The sequence below is a fragment of the Aspergillus niger genome, assembly GCF_000002855.4.
Source record: "Aspergillus niger supercontig An07".
Classification (NCBI taxonomy): domain Eukaryota; kingdom Fungi; phylum Ascomycota; class Eurotiomycetes; order Eurotiales; family Aspergillaceae; genus Aspergillus; species Aspergillus niger.
In genome coordinates this window covers 170569-196725 of record NT_166523.1, presented here as the reverse complement: position 1 = coordinate 196725, position 26157 = coordinate 170569, and the positions used below count along the sequence as shown (strand labels likewise).

Here is a 26157-nt window from a genome sequence, read left to right as displayed (position 1 = left end):
GGTGATGGAGTAGAAGGCGCAGGCTAGAACAGTATGGAAACCCTTGTCATGCGGGGTGGAGAAGGTGGTAGGAAGAAAGATTGTAGAAAAGACCAATCAGTGTCACGGGAATGCGAAGGAGAGAGGTGATTGATTGGATTGAGGATGATGCTGGAGTGACGATTGATTGCCAGAAGGGATGGGAGGGATCTTTATAGATCGCTGATCTCTCCTGGATGGCATCTTCCCTGCACTACGGTACATTATTCTTCCTCGGCGATGCCTGGCACTTGGAGTGCGGAGCCGATGTCTGCCCTCAGTGGCATGACGTGAGGGCTTACCTATGGGAGTAGGTTGGTAAATGGTAAATAATGGGTGCCCCAAAAGGGTAATCCGAGAGGTTGTTCGCTAAGGAAGCCTGATAACGATGCCAGTCGGGGCTCGGCGGAAGAGATCTTCTCCCCTCGCTGGCGTCATAGTTCCGGCCCGTCAGACCAGGAGCTGGGGTCCCCAATCAGAGGCGGGGACTCCTATATTGTCCAGCTCGAACCATGGTGCTACTCTTACCGGGGTACTTTCTACTAAGCACAGAAAATCTAGCATTATTGGCCATAGCGGCGACAGGACTTCGCGTGTGCATCGGAGATGCTGGGTTCTGATTGTGTGATAGTACTTATTGCGTGGCGACCACTAGGGTGAGTTTCCCTCCAGGCGGGAAAAGGTCGGAGAGGCAGACACCACACGGCCGAGGTGCAGCCCGGGGTGTCTGCTTTGAGGTACAGGACAGGATGTTCCTAATGGCTGAGAAAGCGGCCATATAGGCGGTTTCACTGGACTTTGCGACAGGCAGTGGAGTAGACCAGATGCAAAAGCATGCACAGTCACCTGCTCAGGCTAACCCGATCGGCACGACTGCTGTCAGCCGGGGCCGGCGGTGAGCCATGACGTCACACGCTTTCTTTCAGAACACCAATAATATTGCAGTATTCTCTCTGTGTTGTTCCTGATTAGGACTAGGGAGGGCGGCCAACTGGTTTCTGCCTGCATTCTGCCGCCCTTCTCCGGCCGGTTTCTTTACTATCTATCAGGTTCGTTGTGCTGCTCAGTCGGCTAGGCTGATACTGACAACAGTAGCCCACTTCTTCATTTTTTTTTTTCTCACCCTCCATTTCCCCAGTTCCTTCTCCGCGTCCTCCCCAGCAATCCAAAATACTTTCTCCTCCACCATGACGCAGGGCTCAGCTCGAGTGTCAACTGACAACGTCACTTTACGCCTGGCTATCGTTCTCTAACGTCATGGTCCATGTGGTCGCTGCCAGATGTCCTCCCTCATGGTTTTGGAGACGATATCGGCTCGGTCCTTGCAGCCCAGTGTCTAGCCTCTTGGCTACGAAGCTAATCCGCAGCCGGCCAACCTCTGTCGGCTTGAAACCAGGCAGCTATTCCGTCTCCTTGTGCCGCCTGGCCTCGCATCCCGGCCTCCCGATGCAACCCGACGCCACACCTACTGTCGACCCGAGGAACGACATCGCGTCGAGGGGAAGAATTATGATACGCCTCGACAAGGTTCACGCAGATTTACGGTTCGGATAATTTCTATAGCCGCCAAGTCTCCCTTTGCTCACATGGACAATATTCCTCTATCAAAACCGTCAAGACCATAGGTGAGTATATCAATCATCCCACGCAGATAAGTTGAGACTGGAGTGTGAGGAACAACATTTCCGCAATCATGTTTGCTTTTGGTACTCCGCGTTTCTCACCCCCGCTCCCTCCATCGCACTAAATTAATGAACCGCAACACAACATTCCATCAGCGATTCTTATTGACTGAGATGTGACCCACACTGCATCATCTCCTTACCATCCACGCAGACAGCCCCCCAAAACCAGTTCCGCCTGCATCGTTGATTATCATATGATATTCGGATCCATTGCTGTAATCGTCCCAGTCGAATCCAGAAACATCTACTCTGTCTATGCGTGCCGGCGCTCTCGGCTTTCAGAAAGCCAAATCCCACGCCCTCGTATCGGGTCTGTGGTAGGGTACCGCATCCTTCCAAGACTTGAGGTGGTATCGAAACACGAGGAGCTTACTGGTAGGAATGTGCACAGCACAAGGCTCGGAGTGATCTGCACCGGCATGGTCACACATCCCGGATGCTCTGTATCAGCCGGAGGTGGTCTCCCAGGCTCCTGACAAGATCTTGGCCAAGGTACAAAGCGCACAGTATACTTGAGGGTGAACACAATCGGTAATTGATCTACTGGTGGTTGAAATATCAATCTGCCACATAAGCACAATACAAGCAGACGTGGTATAATGCGATATACGTCTGAGCCTGCCCTAAATAACAGAGTGCTTCTGGCCTCTAACCCAAGAGAGTAACTTCCTCGGTTCGACCAATTACAGTGCGGTTTTTTCAGGACGGCCATTACTGTCCGGCCAGCCAACTCTAGCTCCTGCTTTGCACAATCATCTCCACTTATGTAACCAACAACAGTCTATCCTACACTACATGACTGAGAACAAGTGCACCTTGTTTCCGCTCGCACAGATGGTGACAGTTCCCGCTGTGCGCCCGATGTTGATTAGGCCCAATTTGTGCTAATGCAGCACCAAGCATCGCCTAAGGCAAGCCATAAGATTATAGCGTGATGCCAAGGCCCATTGAACAGGGGGCCGTGGTCGTGGCGGACGCGTCGGACAGAGGCCATCATTGCCACTTCCGGGATAGTCGGGCGACCCCGACGGTGCTGCCAACCTCAACAACACAGTCCAAGGTGACACAAGAATGTTGCTGAAACCCAAGTTATGAAATCATTTTGGGCAGATGTCTAGACCGCCATAACATAGACATTTACCTTATTCCTGATATCGGTGAAAGGCAATATGGGCCGTTTTACAGTGAATATAGAAGAACCACGACTTATCAACATCGTCGGGAAAGTCCGCGACTCTGGACTGAAGGAACATTCAGCTGAACGTCACTAGCTAATAGAAACGCATCGAAACCCATATTATCTATGTGCCTATCGGAATCCCAGCTAGCGTGCACTTCGGTTAAATTCCGGGGCATGAAGCAAAGTAGTACCCACTCGACCGGACTGTCTGGTTTCCCGATAACGTGATGGAATAGACTTTTTCGTCCTATCGTTCCCTGAATAGCATATTGATGACCTTTCTGGAATAGCAACACGGGAAATATTTCCAAGATTCTGAGCTCTCCTTGTTAATGCCCAGCCATAACAAGTTTTGTGGCTACAATATCTGGGTTCCCAAGAAGTATCCTGCTTTACCACTAACAGTCAGGGAATTTCTGGTAAGACCATGGCCTACTGTGCTCTGGTGGTACCCTTTGTGCCATGTTGTAGCGTAGCACATAGCGCTCGGATGGCGTAGTAATTTGCACGCTTCCGCACTCTGTCTGTTTCTTCCCGCCTATCTTCCGATTTGGTGGTCCCACTACATCAATCACCAAAGGCATGTCAAGGATGACCTCGGCGGTTGACGTCTTTTAGGTAGGCCTATTCTTCCTCAACATCCATGGTTCGATACATTTGGTGTTATTCCATTTCCTGATTTTCAGCTATATGTCCAAGGATAATCGGTACTTACTGCGCCGAGACTGCCAAGTTTTCACAGGAAAGTGAAAGAATGGAATTATAGTCCGGGTGACTTAGAACGGGCATCAATTGTAGATTTTCTTAAGCAGTGCACCTACAGATCAAGTTCTGCGAGGTGACCAGCCATCACAGAAGCCACTGTCAGGCGTCGTCTTGATAGAGTATGAAGTACATCTCTTTTCGACTTGACCGAGCTACTACTACTGACTAGTAGTCAATGGCCAAAAAGACTTTTATGCTGTGTGTTACAAAAAGTCAACAGTAACGAACGGTATGCCCCTAGCAGGTTTCGGGATAACAGCTGAAACGCGATCCCGCTCGGAATTGATTCATCCCTCTGTCACATTAGCTACCTCTTCCTCATGACTCCCCTGCCCCCCATCCTGACTACCATCGTTCGAGTATATCCTCTCCATTATTCTAGAAAGGCCTTCTGCGTCACCTTTCATTGTCTCCATATGCTCCTTCGCCACCCATCCTTCCGTATATCCACCACCAAAGTCGATCACCCACGCATCTTCATTCTTATCTATCAACACATTGTCCGTCTTCACATCTCCCCAGATAATATCAGCCCGATGCAGCAAATCCACAGTCGTAGTAATCTGCTCCTCCCATTTCTTCTGTTGTGCAAATGTGACTTCGTCATGTAATGCACACGAAAGGGTGAGCTTTTCACAGTCTACCAACGATAGCAAGATGCCAATAATGCAGCAGCTGTCGTGCGATCCATAAACAACACCTACAAGTCGGGGAATATGTACTTGCGGATCGTCTCTCAGGCCTTGGTTCTCCATCCTCCTATAAATGTCCAACTCACGCAGAAGTCCTCGCTTTGTGTGAGATTCCTTTAGGAAACATAGCTTGCCATCGACACAGACCTTCCTTGGGTGCTTGGAATAGCCATATTCGCCATCGCTGAGGCACTGTTCTACCATTTCTGGTGTGAACTTACCCCAGTTTGGGTGAAGAGCGAAGTCGCCTATATCAACACCCGGTTCCCGCAGCGTCCTTCGAACTTCATAGTCATAACGGGGTTCCATCCTCTCATCAACGAAGTATAGCTGGAAGTAATATATTTCAGGAGAGAGGTAATCACGAAGCGTGGCCGTTTTTCCGGTTATGAGCGAGGGTTCAACTTGGTCGAAGATTGGCAAGAACGGGGCCAAAGCCCAGTCATAGAGATCATCCTCTGCTGTCTCAGCTGCATTTTCGTCGTCATACATGAGGTCGATATAACGGCTATACATCTGGAAAGATGATGACGATTGCATAAAGTTCTCCGGTGAGATCTCTATCTGAAAACATTTCCCTTTGCATGCAAGAGTAATACGTGTCCACTTGTCATGTTTACCGTAAAGGAGGTCCTGGACTTTCCAATTAGGACTTGGGACTTCCATTTTGAATTCTATCAGTTGGCTAAATATGGTTTGGCGCAGGGGGTTGATCAAGTAGTAAGTGGCAGCGAAGGTTTAGTACCAAATGAGTAGTCGAACAGCGACCCGTGGGAAGGTCAATGTGTTCACTTTCGGTGGCTTGTACTACCTAACGATCAGTCCCACTTATTCACACAAAGAAGAGTTGTCGTAGCCTTATTTATAGACATTCTCCTACACTCCTCTAACTGATTAGGTTTGGTGAAGTACACTGGACCACAACAAACAGCGGACAGAACCTTAAAAGAATATAACTTAATTATTGCGGCACATCTCTGCTCCTAATAGGCAGTCCCCTTGTTGTAGTTGAATTTCTGGTTCGGAATATTCCACTATTATTGAAGGAGAAGGATTAGTCTGCCTCCTTGAATTGTTATATAAATGTGAAGTTTGCCTGGTTAGTAAAAGGATCAACCGGAAACCACTCACCATCTCAACTTACTAACAGGCTTCTATATTATCACCATACCCCATTCACGATTTATACTTTTCGGAAAGTGCGAAGCATTTTCTGTTACTCATCTATCATCCACTCATCACCTACTGTTCCAAAGCGAACCCGATGCCAGGCATCAGACGATATGCACTTTGCTCCGGGCACGGAACGCGGTATTTTACTACTTTGGATGCACTCTGTACTAGAGAGGAGTGCATGTTGAAAGAAATGATCGATAGGGGCTGGACCTGCTGTAAATGTGGACAGGAGAGCATTGTGGGCGCGTATGTATGCAGTGGTCCCCCCTCCGTAATACATTACGTCGTTGATAAGGGTAGTCGCTGCGCACATCTCGTTTGCTTGGATTGTCAGCATACATCGACTCCACCGGAGGATAAATATCCGATGCCGACTGACTATTGACGGAGCTATCTACTGTCATGTCTTTTGGTCAATACATATTCTTCTTCGTTGACGATCGGTCTGTGGGGTTGAACGCATGCTGCTCCAATTGAGCGGCACTGCTAGGTCGCTGCTCTGCGTCATTCTTATTTGAATCAGCTACTGGTGTAGGGTTTGGATGTAGTGTCTTGACTGCAAATAAATCTGACAATGAATGATGAGATACTTACCTGTTGTATAACTGACCCGTCAATCCCACAAGGTAGCTTCTACAATGTAACCTTTCAATCAATACTTCTCCAGTAAGCTTATCTTATCTCACCGGCCGGTCTTTGACGTGAAATACCATGAGCTTCCCGCAAGTCGATGTTATTTGAACAGAGTACTGAGACGTAGCAGCCCGATAATTGTCGGAAAAGTGTCATAGAACGCAATATATCAACAGGCTACATTAACATTCTATCAAGAAAGAAAGTATAGTACACATGTAAAAACACAACCCCCTTTCCACCCCTTCTTCCACAGCATACCTTACATAATCCAACCCCTAAGAGATAACAGTAACATTATCACCCAAGTTCCTGCAGTTCTTAGGCAAAGTCACGACGGCACCCTGACCCCTGGCCACATCCGAGTGATTATAAGTCGGGTTAAACGCCATAATTTGACCCACAGTGGAGCCAATCTTGTCGGCCAAATCCTTGTACGTGCCATAAGTGAAGTGATACGGCTCAACCTCACACACACTAGGACTGCACTGAGGGACCTTCAACTCATTGTCCACCTGGACCAGTGCATCAGGATCACTAACCCCACCCTGAGCGGTTGCGGAAAGGGCTTCGACAGTGATGTTCAATCTCAGCGCGATGGTGCGGATGGTGTCCCCCTTGACGGTGTAGTAGGTGTGAGGACCGCCGGACACGCAGTCGGCGTAGTTGTCAGTGGGGCTAGGGAATAGCAGACAGGTGGAGTTGTCGGGAGTGCAGGTCTCCGGAGGGATGAGCAGCTGTTCTCCCGTCAAGAAGGGGATCATGGCATCCGCCATGCGGTTGAGTCGGGCGATGTCGCAGATGCCGCGGTTTACGGAGTTGGAGACGCTGGCAATGGTGTCGCCGTCTTGGACGGTGTAGAGACCGACGGTGCTGTTCAGGTTGGAGCGGTTGCATGTAGGTGCTGCTGAGGCTGCCGAGGCAAGGAAGGGCAATGCTGCAAGAGTTAGGAAGTGCATAGTGGAAGGATTGATTTCAAAGGAGAATGGCTTTCTCAAAGAGCGACAAGGTTTGTAGTAAGAGAGTGACTTTTTGCTGTAGGATGAGTGGAGTGTAGATTGCTTGACTTGTCGGCGAGCGCGTTGCCATCTTTATATTCATACAAGTGATTGCATCCCTTCCACGGTAGATCGCGTGTGATGATGCGTCTAATGTCGCAACCAGATGTAAGATGCGACGGGATCGTTGCGGAGGGAGCGAAGGCGATCTTTCGCATACGCGTCAGCTTAAAGTATATGGCAAACTCGGAGATAATGGCTTCCCGTGGGGACGGCCCCGCAATGGCGAAGATCTTATCCCGACTGTGTACGCTCACAGTTGCCATCCGGGGGCTGGGCCCCGAATTTTGCAAATCCCGATGTTCATACTGGACGACTTGGATGACGAAGCTGTGCTGCGAAAGGAAGTGGGTCTGGAATAATGCGCTGCATGTTGAAGAAGCTATGCTAGCGTAGTGGAAACCGATGGCTATCAATCTCCGGCAGTCGCGCGTATGCTACTGCGAATTGTGCCTTGAAAGGTCAAAGAGTATAGAGAGCAACATATATTGTGGAACACCTTTCTCCGTGTCCGATATTGTTGTTGCCTTGGAATAGATTGACTTATCGGCCTTTTTCTTGGTATTGTCGCCCTTAATTCGTTGGCCAATCCAGAAACAGCCTACTTTAGAGATAAAGCAAGCGTTTGGTTTTCCCCGGGGGGAAAGGGGTGATTTGCTATTCCAGCACAGGGCTTGGCATGACCTGGTCCTGGTCGTCAACAGTCAAAGAAACGAGGATCATACACTAAGTGATTATGAGAGAGACAATTAGAGACATAATCAAAGCCTTTAAATTATCTTGGCATAATATGCCCTAGCATCCACCCGGTAATGGCCGCCAGGGTCCGCCCGGATGCCGATCATTTCTGCCCCCGGATATGCCTCCCGAACGAAATCCGCATTCGGGAGTAGCTTGCGAGAGAGCGGGACCGTATCCTCGACCTTACCGGGCCGGGTGTGCATGGCAATGACAAAGCTTTTCAAGACATGAAACGTTATTCAGAGCATTTTCAAAGAGGGGACTTAATATTAACTCAATAATAATAGTGAATTTTGAGTAACATTGCTTGATCATGCAAGCTCAGTACCCCTAGTGTTCGTTGCTTATGTAAAATATATCCTGTCTCGCCGTCGCATTAAGCATTTGAATACCTCAAATATCAGTTGCGCTTATTCTACTTCCATTACATTCTGCTGTAATTCTGCTATTTGCATCTGCTGTTATCTTATCTGTTCACGGGTATCCTCATTCTGTATTTGATATTTGTCCTTGTCTTGTCAGTATATTATATTTGATTACTCGGGCAATCCGCCCGACATTCCTGACTGAACAGATTGTACGGCACTCTCAGCTACTCCTTCACCTAGCCAAATCGGGCATCACTTTCTGGGCCACAATGCATTGGAAAATAGTTTTGTCAATGTTGAGTTTCAGATCTGACAGATAGCCCAGACCACCTTTTACCTGAACACTGTAAATTGAACAGCCCCAATACGTTAATTAATTTCAAGTTGCAGATATTATTACCGCCTTCGAATCAGGTTCTTGATTCATTCCTGAATATCATTTGGAAATGTGCCCAGAACGGGAAGATATACTAGGAATGCTGTAATCGCTTTGTCAGGGAACGATGCTTACTGGTAGAAACAAGGAAAGAGAAACGGCGGAAACAGGTTTGACTCTGTTGTGACTCATAGGATTATGGTGCAGTCCAGGCATAGACTGAGCTTCTCAATAGGAGTAGCTCCAAGAATCTCAGTAGATTGCAAGCAAGTAAACAAAGTGCAAAAGAGTGACATGAAAACCTAAAGTCAGACTTCAATGTCCTATCCCGTAAGTCCAAAAATGCCGCTCGTTTGGAGATCCCGGGATCACGCATGCGTTAGAGCCCAATGACCAGGACCCGACAATGGGCTCTCCTTTTCCGATGCTCATGATGCCAGATATAAGGGATCCCTGCGCAATATACGTAATGCCGATTGCCAAATATTCTGGACTCTTCTACTGCGTACAAGAGTTGCTGTTGCGCTTGGGGACAATGTATTGATTTTCATATTTCTATGCGTCCCTTTCAACATCTTCGCGCTCGGAAGGCTGAACTTCAAAAGCAGGAGGATAGCCTTCCTGACGCTTTGAAGGATGGACCTCGAAGGCAGGAGGATAGCCTTCTTGACGCTTCGAATGCGGCTCAAGTGTAGGGTTGTACTCTGCTGCTTCAGCAAAGGCTTCCTCACGATTTACGTTCATCTATTCAAAAGAATCAATAAACAGTTCAACAGAGTGCACTCCATGCAGAGTACTGACATCGTGGTTTAGAGGGATCGCCACTGCCACTGTGGCCATGGCCAGGATAATGGGGGTGAATCTCATTGTGTGCTGAGGTTTCGGACCTGTCGAATATTGGGTGGATATCTAGATTTTCAAAACTGAGATTGATCTGGTTTGGCGAAGTAATACTTAGAGGCAGGGTATGACAGCCTCTATATATACTTCGACGCTGGAGGATGACGTCGAACTACACCGGGCTTGCTACGCCATAATCGATCCCCTTGCCACCATCCTGCGAGGTGACCCACGATGTGTGGTACGAATAGGTTCCGTTTCGCTCCAGAATGTGTGAGGGCTGAAGAAAGGGGTGCACTTGAGAGATCATTTGGATGTTCAGGCGGAAGGGACGATGTGCGAATTTGTCGCCTGTATCCTGACAGTGCTCCTGGATTATCACGGTAAAGCCCGGCGGAGGTTGAGTGATCGCCACTTAAGGGGTGCTTTTGTTGTGTTCTACATGAAACAACCTGAGCGCCAGGGAGATTCAGATATGCACATATGCTTGTGTCAATACATTGCGTTATCTAGAGGCGAGGGGGCCTCTGGTGTAAAGTGTCGTCAGCCATCTTACGGGAGAAACGCGGTGCACACTTTAGAGATTGGCATTGACACCGAGTCAATACAATGGTATGCCACATAGTGGAGTAGTTCCGCGGAACATACTAACGTAAGATCTCCGCACTCATCAGTGGGCTGCAATATTTCTCGGTCAGGGTCTACAGGCACCTGTCTTGCGTTCGGATATGTAAGGCAAATTCTGCGGTGAACGCGAAGATGACATGAAACATTGTGCAATACTGACAGGTTAAACAATTCATGTCGCTGAATAGCAAGGGAGGATCCCCGGAGTGTCCGCCTTGCCTGATTTATATATCTTCAAAGTGCCGTTCCAATTCGTAATCGCAGGGGGTTGACCTCTCTAACATAGGAAATCACCTGCGAGCGTGCATGACAATGATAGCAAGGAGTGAGATTTGGGCGGGGTTCCCCTTATATGGCAATGTGTCTGGTCTTCCTGCAGTCTGCCCTTGCTTCTCTTGTGTACAGAACCCTGCTGACAAAGGGTAAGGGGAAAATGTCATACTACATGACGCGAGTCAGGTGGAATAATATTCCGGGTAATTGATATGCTCCGGCCTAGCCCCTTGGAATGTAGTGCACCCCGTTAGTCACATCTATGCATGGTTTCCTTCCTGTAATCGACACCTTGAAGGTGAGTTTACGCGGCAATCAAGCTCAGTATCTTTCTTGCTTTAGATTCGCCCTTTTCTCAAATTTATCAATAGTACTCCTTTGGTGCTTACTCAATGGTCATCCGCGACCGATAGCACAGGGCCTTGATGCACAACAACAGCAGCATGAGCTTGTTCCAATTGATCAAAGCTCCATTTTCCAAGAGGCGATATGAAGCTTTACATCACGGATCTGATGAGAATATAGGCGAGAAGCCCTTATGTACAGCTTGCCAGCGCCAGTACAGAGGTAGAAAGAAATTACGAGAGCTCAATATTTGCGTAATGAGCGGCGTGTTCTTCACCACTGTCATCATATTCCTGCTGCTTGCCGTGTTATTCGACACGTACTTGAACTCGGAGAAGAACGCAGCTCTGCGTGGAAGCCTTTACTGGTGTATGACTGAATCTACATTCAGAGTGCTGCATTAATCTGACTTCAGATAGCCCCAATTCTCGATGATGTGGAGCTACCCCAGCGCATAGCGACAATGAACAGCACTCTCCTACCACCACCAGACCCATCCATCGCCCGTCAAGAACCAGGGCCAGAGAACGATGCCGAGTGGTATAAGTACAACGACACGCCACTGTTTTGGCTCACTCGAGAGGAGATCGGAAAGCTCGGCCAAAACCCCGATACAGCTGCAAGATGGGACCGCGAATATTGGGGACACGATGAAGACCTTTATGTGGGAAAGTTAGATATATCACATGTATGGTCCATCGTTCAATCGATTCTTGAGGACAAGTGCTGATCCGTAAATTAACAGCAAATACACTGCCTGGATACCCTCCGGCAGAAGGCCTATGACGATTATCCAGGCTATCATCCCAACCACCATCACGATAAGAGGGAGAGGGATAGTAGCAAGATGGACTGGATCCATCTCAGCCATTGCATAGATATGCTTCTGCAGTTCGTTCTTTGTAAAGCAGACACCGGCATCGTTACCTTCACATATGTTGAAGGGCAGGAGGCCCCTTGGCCCGACTTTCATCTCAAGCGCCAATGTGGGAACCTCGAGCCTCTGCTCGACTGGGCAAAAGGTCGAGAGGTGGGCGCTTGGCAGACAGCACCCCGACCAAAGGATGCATATCTCTGGCCAAATCCGTTTGTAGGAGATCCAGACTATGAACTAGGATATCCTCTAGGGCATCATCACCAAGGGGAGGGCAATCCTCATCCAAATTTGTCTTCGGGTTGATGGACCTTCAGAGATAGTGATTGGACGACACGTTACTGCTGGTAGTGGAAGGACTTGATAATGTGGGATCTGTTATATGGCAGAAACCAACCCTTGAGCTTGCGGTGTGGGTGCGTTTGTCTATCAACATTGCAATTGACACGATATGCTGTAGTCATGGAGACGATATCTGCTAGTCAATGGTGGGACGGGTCCCACACGCAGCAAGTTCAGATTAGAGATGTTCTGATATCAAGAAGGCTCCATCACATGAGGAGATACTCAATATTAGCCTCAATCCAAATATAGCTATATTAAACTATAATCAGATTTCCTAATTTATTCATGCTGTAAATATCACATTCATGAGGTCTTGCTACATATTCTTGAACCCGCTATGTTTCGGTGCCCGGCACACCCTGAGTCTATAGCAGCTTCGAACTAGGTTCTAGACCGGCCATCACCTTCAAGTACTGTCCCTTGTCATCCCAGCTATGGCGTGGAGAACGTTGAAACGCCACCGGAGCTGGCCGCTCATCCGTTTCGAAGGGACTTAACCACCTAGGCCTGCGATACATACCAGAAACGGAAACTGTATATCATGCGTTGAACACTTCCTGGATTGTGTGTGGAGAAATGCATTTTGGTGAACGTCATGTACTTCTTAGCGGCAGGAACCTGCCCCTCACCTCCTAGATGCTTCTCCCGAAGTGAATCGATAGCGAGCACACCTAGCTGTTGGACGGAATCCAACGAGGTGATTTGCAACACGCTGATTTCCAGCCCAAGATTCTGCCGCCACCATCTGCGGATCTCGACACTCACCAAGGAATTAAGGCCTAGGGCAGTTAACGAGGAGGTGATACTAATATCCTCCTTGCGCAGCGACATGATCGAGCAGAGCATATTAAAAATCTAATTGGTGACAATCTCGAGGCTTGAGTCACCACGCAAGACGTGGGGATTCGCAGCCACTGTGTTGAGAAATTGTTTCAGTGGACTGTCGCCAGAGTCGAGTGCGTTTTCGCGGGACACGTTGAGATTGCGGTGCATGCTCACTCCAATGCCGTCCTTGGCAAGGCCATTCAGTCCCCTTGTTTTGGACATTTGGCCGACAAGGAGGTCGGCAATCCCACCTGAGCATTCGGTCCCTGCGACCTTTGCGGAAAGTACTCGAACTCGATAATTGTGGATCGGAGCCGGTCGCAAGTCTCAAGGACACAGCGAACAGTAAGCTGCAGCAGCAGAACATCATCACTTCTGCTAGAGTTCACCTTGAAAATATCCTAATGTTGTACGAGATTAACATAAGGAGCCCACTTCATCTTCACCGCTGCCAAACCATCAACTCTCTCCCGCATGTCCAGGCTGCTGAATGTGCAGCTCTGCATCTGGAGAGCAGGCCGCCCACCCAAGAATGCCACTATGCGCCATCTGCTGCACCAACTGATACTTGGATACGGAGAGCTTTGCCAACGCGCGCTATTTGAATCTTCGTGATTGTCTTCGGTACCCCTGGCCGCTCGATTTTGCGTGGCTTGCCGCCACACTTCACCAAGATTTTCAGCTGCAGACCCTGGTCGATGACAGTGGGATGGATGTGGTAGAATGATTCGCTACCATGAGAGTTTCCATTCACGGTAGCAATCGCATTTTCCCCAACAGGATCCACTGTAATATCATCCAAGCCGTGGAAGGTTGGGCCGTAGGTCAAGCCACGCGTGGAAAGGGCGCGGTACCAGACGATTGAATCGATCCTGCGGGGCGAGGGGTCTAGAAGACAACAATCAGGGTTTCGCGCCCCTATTCCACTCCTGACCAATCCCGTACAATGCTTTGTCCAGTGCTCGTTAGTGAGCGAGGAAATGGTGAACCCATAAGCCGCCGAGTCCGACACACTGGTGGTTCTTGCTGGTCTGAGGTTCGTTATAAGCTCCACTGGGGTCCCCGCTTGAAGTAGCAAGGCATTATTTATATGGAGCTGATGGACGGTATATTCAGGAATGCCAGTGATCCTTCGCATAGCCTCTCCCACCATAGCGACATATTCAGCATCCGGGAAGACAATGTCACCACCAACGCGATGGTCCTTCAGCCACGGCACATCTTCCAATCGAAGAATGTTCCTCCACGCAGGCTCCAAATCGCTAGCCTCGAGCACTGGAGAACCCAGAAGCTCATGATGGGGGAACTTCCCGAAGTTCCGCCTCTTCGTGGCCCTGCTTTCTTCCCGGTATGCGGTGCGTTTCTGCCATGGGTAAAGGGGCAAGTCTGTGAGAACCGTCTCATCACCGGTCCCGTTGACAAGGCCGAGGTTGACGTCCACTCCAAGGGTATATAAATGGCCAACGGCGACCATCAAACTGCTGACCAAGCCTTTCCTTCTGGCCAGTGTGGAAACGTGAACTGGGCTTGACTGGGGTCGGCTGGTTGAGAAGATCCGCCGAAGGGGACCTGCGAGTGTTGAGTGCGGGCCGAGCTCGAGGAAGACTGCATTTCCCGTGTCCTTGAGTAAGGACTGGACTGCTGAGGAGAAGCGCACCGGAGATTCCAGGTTATTCTGCCAGTACACAGCATCCAATTGAGGCGGCCCTGGCTGGGAATTTGCGCTCACCGTGGAATATGGAAGGGGAGGATAAGTTCCAATGTATTTTGTGAGAATGGTCCTGTATGCACCCCCGATGGCTTTCATGTGATCTATTTCCAGCCAGTGTCAGTAACATTGGTAAACGTGTATACAAGTGAAAATTGAGACTCACGTGAATGGTACGCAATATTGAATCGAAGGCGCCTGTAGAAGGTATCCGGCCGCGAAAGTTTGATCTTCTCCGCTACCGCTTCAACCATATCCACATCGCCAGAGATGGTCACACTTTGAGGGCTATTCTCACAGGTGATCACAGCGCCCTCCACCAGGAACTCTTCAGCTTCTTGGGCGTTCAAACCAATGGCAGCCATGGCCCCTCTAACGGGCAGTGAGCTGACTAATTTACCATGATAGAAAGCAATTGTGATTGCTTCTTCTGCGGTCAAACTCCCCATCGCGTATGCTGCAGCTATTTCTCCACTAGAATGGCCCACTACTGTAGCTGGCCGAATATTCCACTCAGCAAGTACGTCCACAAGCCCGATTTGAAGGGCCGTGCATAGAGGCTGCACAAACTCCGCTTTGCTGGTCCAGCATCCGGCTGTATTAGCAAGAGTATCTGAATCCTCTTCGTCAGCATCGTTCCTTACAGCTAAGGAGCAGCAAGGAACCGTCGTACCTATAATCGTCCACGATGGAGGGTCATCCAGTGCCATCAACGCCAGATCCATTCTTCTGATACTGCTGCGAAAGGAAGGAAAAATTTGCAGAAGCTCCGCTGCCATACCTGCCCACTGCGCGCCTTGCCCGTTGAAGACAAATACCAGGGATGGGTGCTTCGTAGGTGATCTGCGCGCATCAGACACGGCAGGCTGACCACCGTCGTCGCTGGTCACAAAGCCTCGATAGACCATGTGATCTCGACGGTTGCATAGTGTGTATGCGATATCAATTGTGGGTACTCGGCTGGTAGCAAGATATTCCTTCGTTGAGTCAAGTCGCGCCTTGAGTGATTCTGTGCTATCGGCAGAAAAAACATGGAGATATGAGCGTCCTTTGCTGGCTTTGTTCCTCTTTGGAGTCCGGACATAGGACGAAGCTGATTCGACAATGGCCTACCAGAATTAGAAAAGTCCCGAAAGCACCTAAGCCGACTGTTGGGTGTCTTACATGCGCGTTTACGGCCCCAATACCGAAGGAGTTGACGCTAACCCTTTCCATGCGGTTCACTGGCCAGGTTAGTGTTTTTGTGGGCACTTTTAGTCGAGCTTCCTCGAAGGGAACTGTATAGTCACACAAAGTGATGTCAGTAATCGTCATTGAATTAACAAGGAGTGTTTGGATGGTTTCATACTGCCTGGGTTGGGCGTGGAGAAATGGATGTTTGGCGGGATCTGTCGGTGCTCGAGAGCTAGCACAGCTTTGATCAGACCAGTGAGTCCCGAAGCAGCCTCGGAATGGCCGAGGTTCGGTTTGACCTAGATACCAACGATGTCAGTTGCAAACCTTGACTTTTTTGATCAAAAAAAAGAATATTACCGCGCCCAGAATGATCCCCTTTTGACCAAAAGCTTTGGCAATTCCCGCAGCCTCGGTTCGGTCTCCAATAGTGGTTCCTGTGCCATGAGCCTCGATATAGGCCGTCTGCGACAGGTCCGAAATCCCAGCCTGCTCATAGGCTTTTAGAATGAGCTCTGCTTGGGCCTCAGCGCTGGGAGTAGATAGTCCTGTTGTTTTTCCATCACTGTTTGTACTCGTTCCACGAATCACCCCGCGAATGGGATCATTGTCGCGAATGGCATCCTCTAGCTTCTTCACGTAGATAGCGTTGATTGCCTCGCCGCGAGCGTACCCATCTGCAGACGCGTCGAACGTCTTACACTTTCCATCTGGAGACAGTGCTCGTTCCTCGGTCATGGCAATGGTGTATGTTGGCGTGAGAAGAAGACTGGTACCTGCCACAATCGCGGACGAGCACCTCCCTGTTGCAATGGCACGTTGAGCCATATGGAGGCCGACAAGAGATGAGGAGCAGGCTGTTCGAACGGTGCAGCTTGTGCAGATATTACGTTAGCAACATAGCCTCTTCCACAGAGTTGGACACGATAGACATATGTAAAACTTACCTGGGTCCCCTGAGATCGTACTGGTAAGAAACTCGATTAGCGATAGCGAAATCGCCTGTGTCACCAACCCGACCCTGCCCCAGATTCTGATAATCCTTGCGGGTCATATCCAGCCAGTCTTCACCAGAGACTCCGACAAAACATCCAATGTCCTTTCCCTGCCATGCAACCTGACCTCCGCTCTCCATACATTCCCAGACCACCTTTAGTAAGAGTCGTTGCTGTGGGTCCATTCTGGCCAGCTCGACAGGAGAGATGTTGAAGAACTCCGCATCGAATTGGCTGATATCTTCATCCAAGCAATAGGCATACTTGCAACGCACAGATCCCCTTTGGCCCGACTCGCTATCGAACCCGTCGATGTTGTACCTGTCTGCAGGCAACTCCTTTCGAGCGCACCGCTTGTTCACGAGCAGATCCCAGAATTCAGAGTCGTTCTTGACTCCACCGGGAAGCCTCAGCCCAATCCCTACAATGGCTAGCGGGCAGGAAGTGGTCGTCTCGGTGACTCTGAGGCTTCCCAGTTTTGTCCGAAGGAACTGGTAGAGGGCAACAAGGTAAGAAATGAGTCTCACAATAACCACAATGAAGTCCATAATGCAAGATCTTGCCTCCGATAGAAGGATGAGAGCATGTATGTTTCTCTTCTTTCAGATGACGCGGTAGTCCTCTGTTTATATAACCAGTCAGGGACTCCGACCAACTACTAACGCCTAGTCTGCCACTAAAGAAATCCATTCTCCTGATCTTACTATACCAACACTGGCCAGTCATGTTAGCCAGAGACTAATTGATCATACAGCATAATTGGTACCACCCCAACCCTCTCATTCCGAGAGTTAAAAGCCTACGGATCTGCTAAAGGTCCGACGCATCTAGATGCAGATACAGCACATGATTCAGATGAGAGAGATTCGTAGATCATGGTATCAACAGATTCACCTGAACATAGTTGCTGTTGTGCAACCCCAGAACATCAGTACTTAACGAGTCATGGTAGGCTGCATTTGTATATAGACTTCAGCATGGCAACAGCCTCCGACATCAGATGCTCCCTCAACGTCTGCGACACCTGGTGTATGTATATTGCCGAGTATGTTGCACAATATTGAACTTTATATACGCTATGAGGGAGGGCTGGAAAACCAAGCGTCGTCTGACGGAAGGGCTGGTTGCCTGAATATGATGTGCGCTCCATGTAACTCCTCATAATCACCTAGTAAACGGCTCTATCGCAACTCGACAGCGAGGTCCTAGCTGCAAGCCAGGGTACTGTCAGTTGAGTATTACTCTAATGGTTACCCCGGCCTCCAAGTGCCAAAGAAGCATGCATTATACGGTGAGCATAAACTCTGCCTGTGTGTTATTTTGGCATGGATACCTTGGGTGGGACTGCTGCAACCGCCCGCCACGTAGTCTCATTTGAGCGGGTGCACTCATGCACGAGTGTATAAGGCGATCAGATCGCCAGGTGACAGGTCACACAAACTTTATAACCTGAAGAATTGCTTATATCACATCCCACAGTACACCGTATAACGCATCTGCTAGACAATAGCGTGAGTTATCTCGCTTGAACCATGTTCCCCAATTCGGCAAATCCAGCGCTCTCGAGTGAACTCAGAGATACAGTCTGTCGTTTTACGCGTGTTATGGAACACCCATACGAAATATTAATTTATCAAGTAGAAACAATTCATTTGGTTCTGTAGTCAGAGCGCCGATCTTACATATCGGCGTTCCGAGGCTTCCTCAGACCGGTCATGATGTTCTTCCTGCATGACTTTAGACAGTTCGGTCGCGTTATTGAACTTGCTCTTATGAGGAAGGATAATGGACAACATAAATTGAAGAGGTCATAATATTGAAAGAATTTTGTGGCCATAACGGATATACGCAGTATGGACGAAATGCGATAATGCGTACTTCCTGAGCAGAGATTAAATTCAGGGCTCAGGAACTTGAGATATCAGTGGACGCTGGTCGAGGAAGCAAGACCAATCGCACCAAATTGCGTACATTAATTATGACACCATGGACAACATGATGGATGCTAGACACCAAATGGTGGCATTCGGGAATCCGACACAAAGAGGTCAACTAGTTTACCGCCACAGCAGAGGCTTGATGAACTGCAACTTGTCCAGCGGACATATCCACGATCATCAGTTGTACGCTGGTAATCGCATGCAGTAGCTGGAGACATGGTCGTCGGGTAGGGTGATAACTCGATGGCAATCATGCTGTGGTGTAACGAGCCAGCTCCTCTCCAATGGCTTACGAATCCCTGTCTTGTTCGTCATATCGCGGTGATTCCAGTATCGGTACTCAGATTCATGGTGGGTGTTGATGGACTGTTGACTTGATCCCAAGGTTCAAGCCCTAGATCTGCATCTTGCTTGTACGAAGAAAATGGGATGAAGAATCTGACCAGATTTCAATTTTCAGATGAGAGCAGCGGCGCTTTGCGCGTCTAAGAGCCCTCTTCGTATCACTTTAAGCATGAACCCCAATAGCACGTGCGTTCAACATACAGGTTATCAGTTTGCATATGCAGCGCGCGGACAGGCAACACTCCGGCCAATTTCTGAGTATCGCTTACAAATTGATTCAGGGATGGGATTTTATCCATTTGCATAACTAACCATGAAATTCTAAATTATACCAACTGCGATCAAACTCTCATATGATAGCAACGGATGATCCTAGGTCAAGGCAACACGGCCATGCCCATCTCAGGTAGGATAGTTGATACAAATATTGATGCGGAGTGAAGAATAATCAAAGAAATATTAATCTTCTTTAACTTTGCCGGTGTGACCAGGGGTAGGGTTAAACCGACCAAAAGGCTGGAATCGCGACTCATGACGATTCTGAAAGAATGCTAGTTGGTAGCTTCGCTTCCCCATGAAAGATTATGTGGGACTACCGGTCCGTCTTTATTTCCCGGATTCTCGGCATCAAAATCTAAACGGTCGGGGATCCTCAAACCGGCTGGAAGATGGTAACGGACAAACCACACAGACACACCATCCTTGTACAGCCACGGGTCCTCGGTTTGGCGCTGCCACTTTTCCAATCGCAATCTGAGGTCATCAAGTACAGCGGCATACGCTGGATCCTTTGCCAGATTGTGAACCTCTCTTGGGTCCTCCTCCAGATCGTATAGTTCTTCCGGAGGGCGAAAGAAGTAGTCTTTCAGCTTCCGTCCGCCAACCAGGATATCTGTGTCGGTTGAATTGCGGATATCCTCCCAAGACAATGACCCATAGAGATCGGCGGCAAAGGGAAAATCTAAACGCCAGGCCAGATTCCGGTGGTATTTATACCGGCGATCGCGGATGAACCTTGTTGGCCAATAATTCGTCACTTCATGGAAAGTGTGCGATCCAAACGTCTGGTCGAAATCGGGTAACCTGGTGGAATCTCCAAGTATCGGTAGCAGGGATCGGCCGAGGCGCTTTTTCTCTGGATCTGTGACCTCGGGATGACCGACGAAGTCAAGAATGGTAGGAAGAATATCGACATAGGAGATCATGTTTGGGCTAACGGCTGGAGGTGTGCTTGGTTGCCTAATTATCAACGGGAGTCTAACCCCAGCATCATAGAGCGTTGTTTTGGAGTTGATGAAAGGCGGGCCATTATCGCTGATGAAGATGACGAGGGTGGAATCCTCCAGGCCGGTCTCCCTCAGAGCATCAAGCACAAATCCGACACCTTGGTCAACACGATGGATTGATTTGTAGTATTCGACTAGTTCAGAACGAGTACCGGGTGTATCATTGACAAAAGAGGGAATCGGAACGTCTTCGGGTTCAAGATGAATCTTGGTGATGCGAGGATCATAGTCATCAGTGTTCCCGAAACCACCTCGAGTTCGGTCGCGATGAGGATCATGATACCCAATGGTCAACGCAAATGGTCTGTTGCTGGCTTTTGCTTCCTCGAAAAACGATCTGGCTTGGTCGGCAATAACAGCAACATCGCGGGTGTCGCTCTCCTTGCGCAGTTGCCACGGATAAACAGCAGATGGTCCCACATGAATCTTGCCCAAGATTCCCGTCCAAAGGCCGACCTCATTTAATAGATGAGGTAGACTTTTCACATGGTCGAAGGTCACGAAGTGATGACGGTGGCTCGCTAGTCCATATTGCCCATTCTGATGAGTGTGAAGACCAGTGTAAATGACAGAGCGGCTACCGCTGCAGGATGCCGTACTCGCAAACGCGTAGTCAAATCTGGTTCCCTGCTCTGCAAGCCGGTCAAGGTTTGGCGTTTGGATGGTATTGTCTCCGTAGCAGCTGAGCTGTTTTCCGAGATCATCCGCGATCAATAAAAGCACGTTCTTCTGATTTGCCATTGTTGTGAAGAAAGAAAACTCGAGAACAGCTATACAACAGTTTTATCTTTCATGGCAAACATGAAATGAGTAGGAAATCGAAATTAATGAAGAGCAAAGGGAGTTCTGTGGGAAGTTGTCGAAGATCGCTTTTGACCCCGCTTAGGGTCACCTATCATTTCATGGGCGGATAATGCAATAACTCACACATACTAGCAGATAGCACCAAGCTACTGCATATTCCACCTATAGGAATAGCTTTGCTGCAAGGATCTCGGGTAATTGGGGGTTGGGTTCAACCTGCTGCATCAACGCAATTCCGTCAGCAGATGATGTGCTTGCCGGGTAGACAGTCACCATGGCGGCCTTATCAACCCAAGTCTTCTTCTATTATGGACTCGTATTCCGACATATTAATATAAATTAATCACGCCATGTACTCAGTCATATCAATATATTATTTTCATGTTGCAATGCGCCCTTAAATTAGGAAATCCTGAAGAACTTGAGCTAGTCGCAGGTGCCTGACAGAATCCATCTTTGATAGACTCTGTTCTGTGATAGATTTGGTCCTTGCAGAAAGTAATAATCACGTACTTGGACAGATGCATGATTTCAAGCCTATAAACAAGAATCATATAAATAATGGGTTTGAGTTTCGAACAATCTACGCAGAAAAATTTCTTCATCTGAATTATATATTTTTTGAACATATACTGGTAGCGTCGCCACGAGAGCATAGTATTCTCAATGCGTTCCATTTTATTTATACTATTTTCTGTGTTCGCAGGACTCGCAGCCGGCCAACTGATTGGCCCAGTCGGTCCGACAACCCAGCTCGAAGACAAGGATATTGAGTGCAATATTTTGGACTATGGTGGCGTTGCTGATAATGAGACCGATGTCGCAACTTCCATCGAGACCACGTTCACCGAATGTGTGCTAAACAACCCCAAAAGTCGTCTTGTTATCCCCGAGGGCGACTATTTGATCAAGCGCAGTGTTGTTTTGAGTAATGGAACCAATTGGGCTTTCCAGCTTGACGGTCTGATCACCGCGGCATATGGTGGAAATTGGACAGTCGACCGTGAGTTGATACTCCAAGGGTTTGCGGGAGAGCAAATAATAAACTCTACCATCAACGGCGAGGGTGACGGAAAATTCTTACTAGATGTGCTCGTCATTGTGAACGGTATGACTGCTTAATCTTCATCCCGATGACAGATTACTAAATCCATCCCATTCAATGTGTGCAGCTGTCGATTTCGAATTCTATTCGTCCAACGGGCTTGGCGCATTTCAAGGCCAAGGATATATCTATCGAAATCTGGCCAAGTGAGTTGTTTGAAATCCTATTTCTGCACACAGCTGACGAGCCTTCAAAGCACCGATCGCCCTCGACTTGTGAGATTAATTTCGCCCACAAATGCTTCTGTGCATGATTTGATCCTTGTGGATAGCCCCAAGTTTCACATCGTGTTTGATTTTGCTGTGAACCTGGAGGCGTACCACCTTACTATCCGTGGTGCTAACCTAGGAAGCTATGATGGCATTGACGCCATTGGCACCAACTATTACATCCACGATAACGAGGCAAGTAGATAGACCATAAATTCGCAATCTAGCAGTGGCTAACAATAAGACCGATGGTAGGTCACGAATCGTGATGAGTGTGTCTCCGTGAAAAGCCCGTCCCATCATGCCTTAGTCGAGAATCTGGTTTGCAATCAGGCAGGATCTGGTGTTTCAATTGGCAGTCTTAACGTATCTGCGGAAATATCTAACATTGTGAGTCCCATCAGCTGATTTGTTCGTGACAGGTCTTGGAAACCTACTAACATGAACCAGGAAGCTCGCAATATCAGCATTATCCAGGGCAACAACATCGCCTTTATCAAAACGTATCCTGGAGGGTCTGGTTACGTCAAAGACGTCACCTTCGAAAATTTCCGCTCTTTGAACAGCCTGTACGGATTGGACATCAACCAATACTGGCAAAACACATGGGAGCCTGATACCGGTTCCGTGACATTGAGCAACCTTGTCTTCAAGAACTTCTCAGGTAATCTCGGCTCGTGTATCCAGTGAATGCAGCCCTCGTACTGATGCACAAACATAGGATCGGTTGCCGATGGAGCACTCCGCCCGCCATTGTATCTGTTTGCAAGTGACTTGACATTTGCAACGAACGTCACCGTGGAGGAATTCTCTGTCTGGACTGAGACTGGTACAACAGTCGTCAACAAGATCAGCAATATCTTCGGCACTGGGGATGATAGCTATGGAGAGAATGATGGCATTGAGAGCCTCCAATCTGGAGAGTCGCCGTATACGTATACTAGCACCTATACTATTACGGCTTCTCCCACCAATTGGCAAGCTCCATCAACCCCAACCTGGGCTTTACCGAGCACTGGATATGGAAGTAAGTTCAACGAGAATTGTTCTGGTTATTTTTACATAGCTAACTTATCTACAGCTGCGTCACCTATTCCAGTCTATACTCCCGCACCTCTTTGGCGCCCTGGTGGAATTGACTATAACCTCCATTATTGGGGAAGCTTTTAGTTACGAACCCTGCAATACTACGTTTAGAAATGGGTTGGGATGGGATGGGAGATTATGTAGATAGAATGAGTTTGATAAAGCTCCAGAGATTGATTGTAAGGTAGAAATGAGCGAATCCTCGCTCTCGCCAACAGCAAAAAGCTGCCTGACATAGCCCAAATAAGAAAATATATTTATCGCATTGCAGTCCCGCTTTCACGAGCATATATAGCATCTTCGCACATGCTTCTATAGCCCCACACCAGCATTGCCAAGGAAAATCGAATGACAGGATGGCTGTAATGGAGACATCTGTTCATGCCAGAAAAACTACTGGTTCCGTTAGAACATATCTCAAGCACTAGCAATTTCCCACCAATCCAGAGATATGACACCGAACAGGGCCTCGACTGTCGGTAAATTAAGCAAGGAGGGGCATTGATAGATTCCAGGGTCTTGGGTGCGCTATGATTGGAGTAGCCCTAGCTTGTGTCATCCGCGCTTACATGACGACGATGGTCAGCAGCAACATATCGCGGTCAATATGCGCCAACTCAGAGTTAAGCAAGTTGAAAAGCAGCTAGTTGCTGTCATCTTTCAATTAATATAATTTTACTATCATGTTATTAGCATCTTATCACTGAGAACTGCTACTATAGTATGTTTGGTCGTTCTATGATAGCGCAAATGCCCATCACCTCATCATCCTCGCCGATCACGCATCCCCGGGCTCTAGCTCCAGGGAGCTACTTCCCTATGTACGCATCGCATGTATATAATTCCAACCTAGCCAAAGTGTATTTACCGTCAGCAAGCCAGATTATCTTGTTCGGGCCTGGATTGGCTGTTATATCCTCTTGACCTTGTCCGGTATACAGATCGCTCCGACTATGGAGCGAAATCCCTCCAAAGCTGCGTCTTCACTGGATCGCGATCAAGTCGAAAGAAGCCAAGACCTGAAAGATGGGAGCTACGTGAACCTTGCCGAGCCAGAGGATTCCCCTGGCTCTGATGCAGTCCTTTCTTCTCTCTTCCGTCGATCCAAGAAGCACGACCCTGACGCTATAGCGACCACTAGGAGTGTATTCGATGACCCTTCACTTGCACCATTTTACCAGCCTCATCCAAAGTATGAGAATCTTCATCGCTTCGACCCCAGCGCACGATGGACGTACCGCGAGGAAACGAAAGTTCGACGTAAGACAGACTGGTCAATTCTTCTTTGGATCCTAGTTATGTTCTTTGGGTTGAACCTCGATCGAGGAAACCTGAGCAACGCCAACTCGGATAATCTTCTCGGCGATCTGAACCTAACCACCAATGACTACAACAATGCACAAAACATGTACCGGGTGGGTTTTCTGATTGCAGAAATCCCGTCGCAGATGCTTGGAAAAGCAATCGGTCCTGATCGGTGGATTCCGGTTCAAATCATCTTGTGGAGTTTTGCGTCTGGAGGACAATTCTTCATGCACAATCGTGCAGGATTCTTTGCTTGTCGCTTCTTCATAGGGCTGTTCATGGGTGGCTTCATTCCTGATTCCATCTTGTACTTGTCTTATTTTTATACGAAGGCGGAGATGCCGTTCCGCCTGGCACTGTTCTGGTTCACTGATTCGATATCTGGTGTCATTGCATCATTCATTGCGTACGGTGTCTTGCACATGCGCGGCGTGGACGGAAGGGAGGGATGGAGATGGCTTTTCCTAATCGAAGCGCTGATCAGTTTTGTGATTGGCTGTCTAAGCTTCTTGTTTCTGGTCCCTGGACCCACTCAGACCAGAACGTGGTGGAACCCCAAAGGAATCTTCTCAGAAAGAGAGGAGACGATTATCGTTAACAGAGTGCTGCGAGATGATCCATCCAAAGGTGACATGCATAATCGACAAGCACTGTCCCTGGGGATGTTATGGAAGAGTCTCAAAGACTATGACCTCTGGCCGATATATATCATCGGGATCATGTTCGAAATCCCGACTTCGCCACCAAAGTCTTATTTGACCTTGTCGCTGAAGGCAATCGGCTTTTCCACATTCCAAACGACCCTCTTGTCCATTCCCGTGACCGTCTTCGCCGCTATCAATCTTGTCCTCGTCGCGCTCTTATCTGAGTTCTGGGGACAAATCTCAATTGTGTGCCTTCTAACACAGTTGTGGTCGCTTCCACTCCTCATTGTACTCTACACATCTGCCGGAAGCCTCTCCAACTGGGGGCTATATGCCGTCTCGTTCATCTTACTGGGCTGGCCGAATCCTCAAGCTGCCCAGGTGAGTTGGTGTTCGCGATTAAGCAACAGTGTGAGAACCAGAGCAGTCAGTGCAGCAATTTTCAATATTATGATTCAGCTTTCTGGAATTGCGTCCTCCAACATTTACCGGTCGGATGACAAACCTCTCTACCGCCGAGGAAATAGACAACTGATCGCGATCAATGTTGCCACTATTGTCATGTACGCGTTGGCGAAGTTTTATTATGTCTCTCGGAATCGGTGGAAGAAAGCTCAATGGGACAAGATGACGGCTCAGGAGAAGGCTACTTACTTAGAGACAACGACGGATGAGGGGAACAAGCGGCTTGACTTTTATTTCGACAGTTGAAAGGGTGTCATGCTGCTCGGATAAT

General features: G+C 48.5%; 11 protein-coding genes across 11 annotated transcripts; 5 read left to right on the top strand and 6 right to left on the bottom strand.

The window, feature by feature from the left end:
• Positions 1–33: 33 nt before the first annotated feature.
• Positions 34–1572, top strand: An07g01080 (uncharacterized protein; the record flags this gene model as incomplete). The annotated part of the gene is made up of 7 exons (XM_059748202.1): positions 34–125; positions 174–308; positions 397–611; positions 691–755; positions 801–913; positions 991–1047; positions 1215–1572. The coding sequence occupies 7 exons, from the start codon at positions 34–36 to the stop codon at positions 1570–1572; spliced, it is 1035 nt and encodes a 344-aa protein (XP_059606106.1).
• Positions 1573–3935: 2363 nt separating this feature from the next.
• An07g01070 (hypothetical protein) lies at positions 3936–5006 on the bottom strand (the record flags this gene model as incomplete). The annotated part of the gene is made up of 2 exons (XM_059748201.1): positions 3936–4288; positions 4427–5006. 2 exons carry the CDS (start codon positions 5004–5006, stop codon positions 3936–3938), a joined length of 933 nt encoding a protein of 310 aa, XP_059606105.1.
• Positions 5007–6427: 1421 nt separating this feature from the next.
• Positions 6428–7473, bottom strand: An07g01060 (uncharacterized protein; the record flags this gene model as incomplete). The annotated part of the gene is made up of 2 exons (XM_001391159.3): positions 6428–7086; positions 7179–7473. 2 exons carry the CDS (start codon positions 7471–7473, stop codon positions 6428–6430), a joined length of 954 nt encoding a protein of 317 aa, XP_001391196.3.
• A 2057-nt stretch (positions 7474–9530) lies between these two features.
• Positions 9531–12015, top strand: An07g01050 (uncharacterized protein; the record flags this gene model as incomplete). The annotated part of the gene is made up of 8 exons (XM_059748200.1): positions 9531–9548; positions 9657–9773; positions 9855–10100; positions 10424–10581; positions 10851–11146; positions 11197–11465; positions 11553–11807; positions 11905–12015. 8 exons carry the CDS (start codon positions 9531–9533, stop codon positions 12013–12015), a joined length of 1470 nt encoding a protein of 489 aa, XP_059606104.1.
• Positions 12016–12361: 346 nt separating this feature from the next.
• An07g01040 (uncharacterized protein) lies at positions 12362–12827 on the bottom strand (the record flags this gene model as incomplete). Its single annotated transcript, XM_059748199.1, has 2 exons — positions 12362–12503; positions 12589–12827. The coding sequence occupies 2 exons, from the start codon at positions 12825–12827 to the stop codon at positions 12362–12364; spliced, it is 381 nt and encodes a 126-aa protein (XP_059606103.1).
• Positions 12828–12851: 24 nt separating this feature from the next.
• Positions 12852–17245, bottom strand: An07g01030 (uncharacterized protein; the record flags this gene model as incomplete). The annotated part of the gene is made up of 9 exons (XM_059748198.1): positions 12852–13094; positions 13235–13327; positions 13390–14633; positions 14696–15142; positions 15203–15638; positions 15694–15806; positions 15878–16001; positions 16063–16576; positions 16650–17245. The coding sequence occupies 9 exons, from the start codon at positions 17243–17245 to the stop codon at positions 12852–12854; spliced, it is 3810 nt and encodes a 1269-aa protein (XP_059606102.1).
• A 1457-nt stretch (positions 17246–18702) lies between these two features.
• Positions 18703–19281, bottom strand: An07g01020 (hypothetical protein; the record flags this gene model as incomplete). The annotated part of the gene is made up of 2 exons (XM_059748197.1): positions 18703–18916; positions 19184–19281. 2 exons carry the CDS (start codon positions 19279–19281, stop codon positions 18703–18705), a joined length of 312 nt encoding a protein of 103 aa, XP_059606101.1.
• A 252-nt stretch (positions 19282–19533) lies between these two features.
• On the bottom strand, positions 19534–21009 carry An07g01010 (uncharacterized protein; the record flags this gene model as incomplete). The annotated part of the gene is made up of 1 exon (XM_001391154.1): positions 19534–21009. One exon carries the CDS (start codon positions 21007–21009, stop codon positions 19534–19536), a length of 1476 nt encoding a protein of 491 aa, XP_001391191.1.
• A 729-nt stretch (positions 21010–21738) lies between these two features.
• An07g01000 (uncharacterized protein) lies at positions 21739–23556 on the top strand (the record flags this gene model as incomplete). The annotated part of the gene is made up of 6 exons (XM_059748196.1): positions 21739–22075; positions 22245–22323; positions 22374–22585; positions 22643–22776; positions 22837–23050; positions 23108–23556. The coding sequence occupies 6 exons, from the start codon at positions 21739–21741 to the stop codon at positions 23554–23556; spliced, it is 1425 nt and encodes a 474-aa protein (XP_059606100.1).
• Positions 23557–23585: 29 nt separating this feature from the next.
• On the top strand, positions 23586–24396 carry An07g00990 (hypothetical protein; the record flags this gene model as incomplete). The annotated part of the gene is made up of 4 exons (XM_059748194.1): positions 23586–23656; positions 23744–23876; positions 23988–24053; positions 24166–24396. The coding sequence occupies 4 exons, from the start codon at positions 23586–23588 to the stop codon at positions 24394–24396; spliced, it is 501 nt and encodes a 166-aa protein (XP_059606099.1).
• A 29-nt stretch (positions 24397–24425) lies between these two features.
• Positions 24426–26132, top strand: An07g00980 (uncharacterized protein; the record flags this gene model as incomplete). The annotated part of the gene is made up of 1 exon (XM_001391151.1): positions 24426–26132. The coding sequence occupies one exon, from the start codon at positions 24426–24428 to the stop codon at positions 26130–26132; it is 1707 nt and encodes a 568-aa protein (XP_001391188.1).
• Positions 26133–26157: the final 25 nt, after the last annotated feature.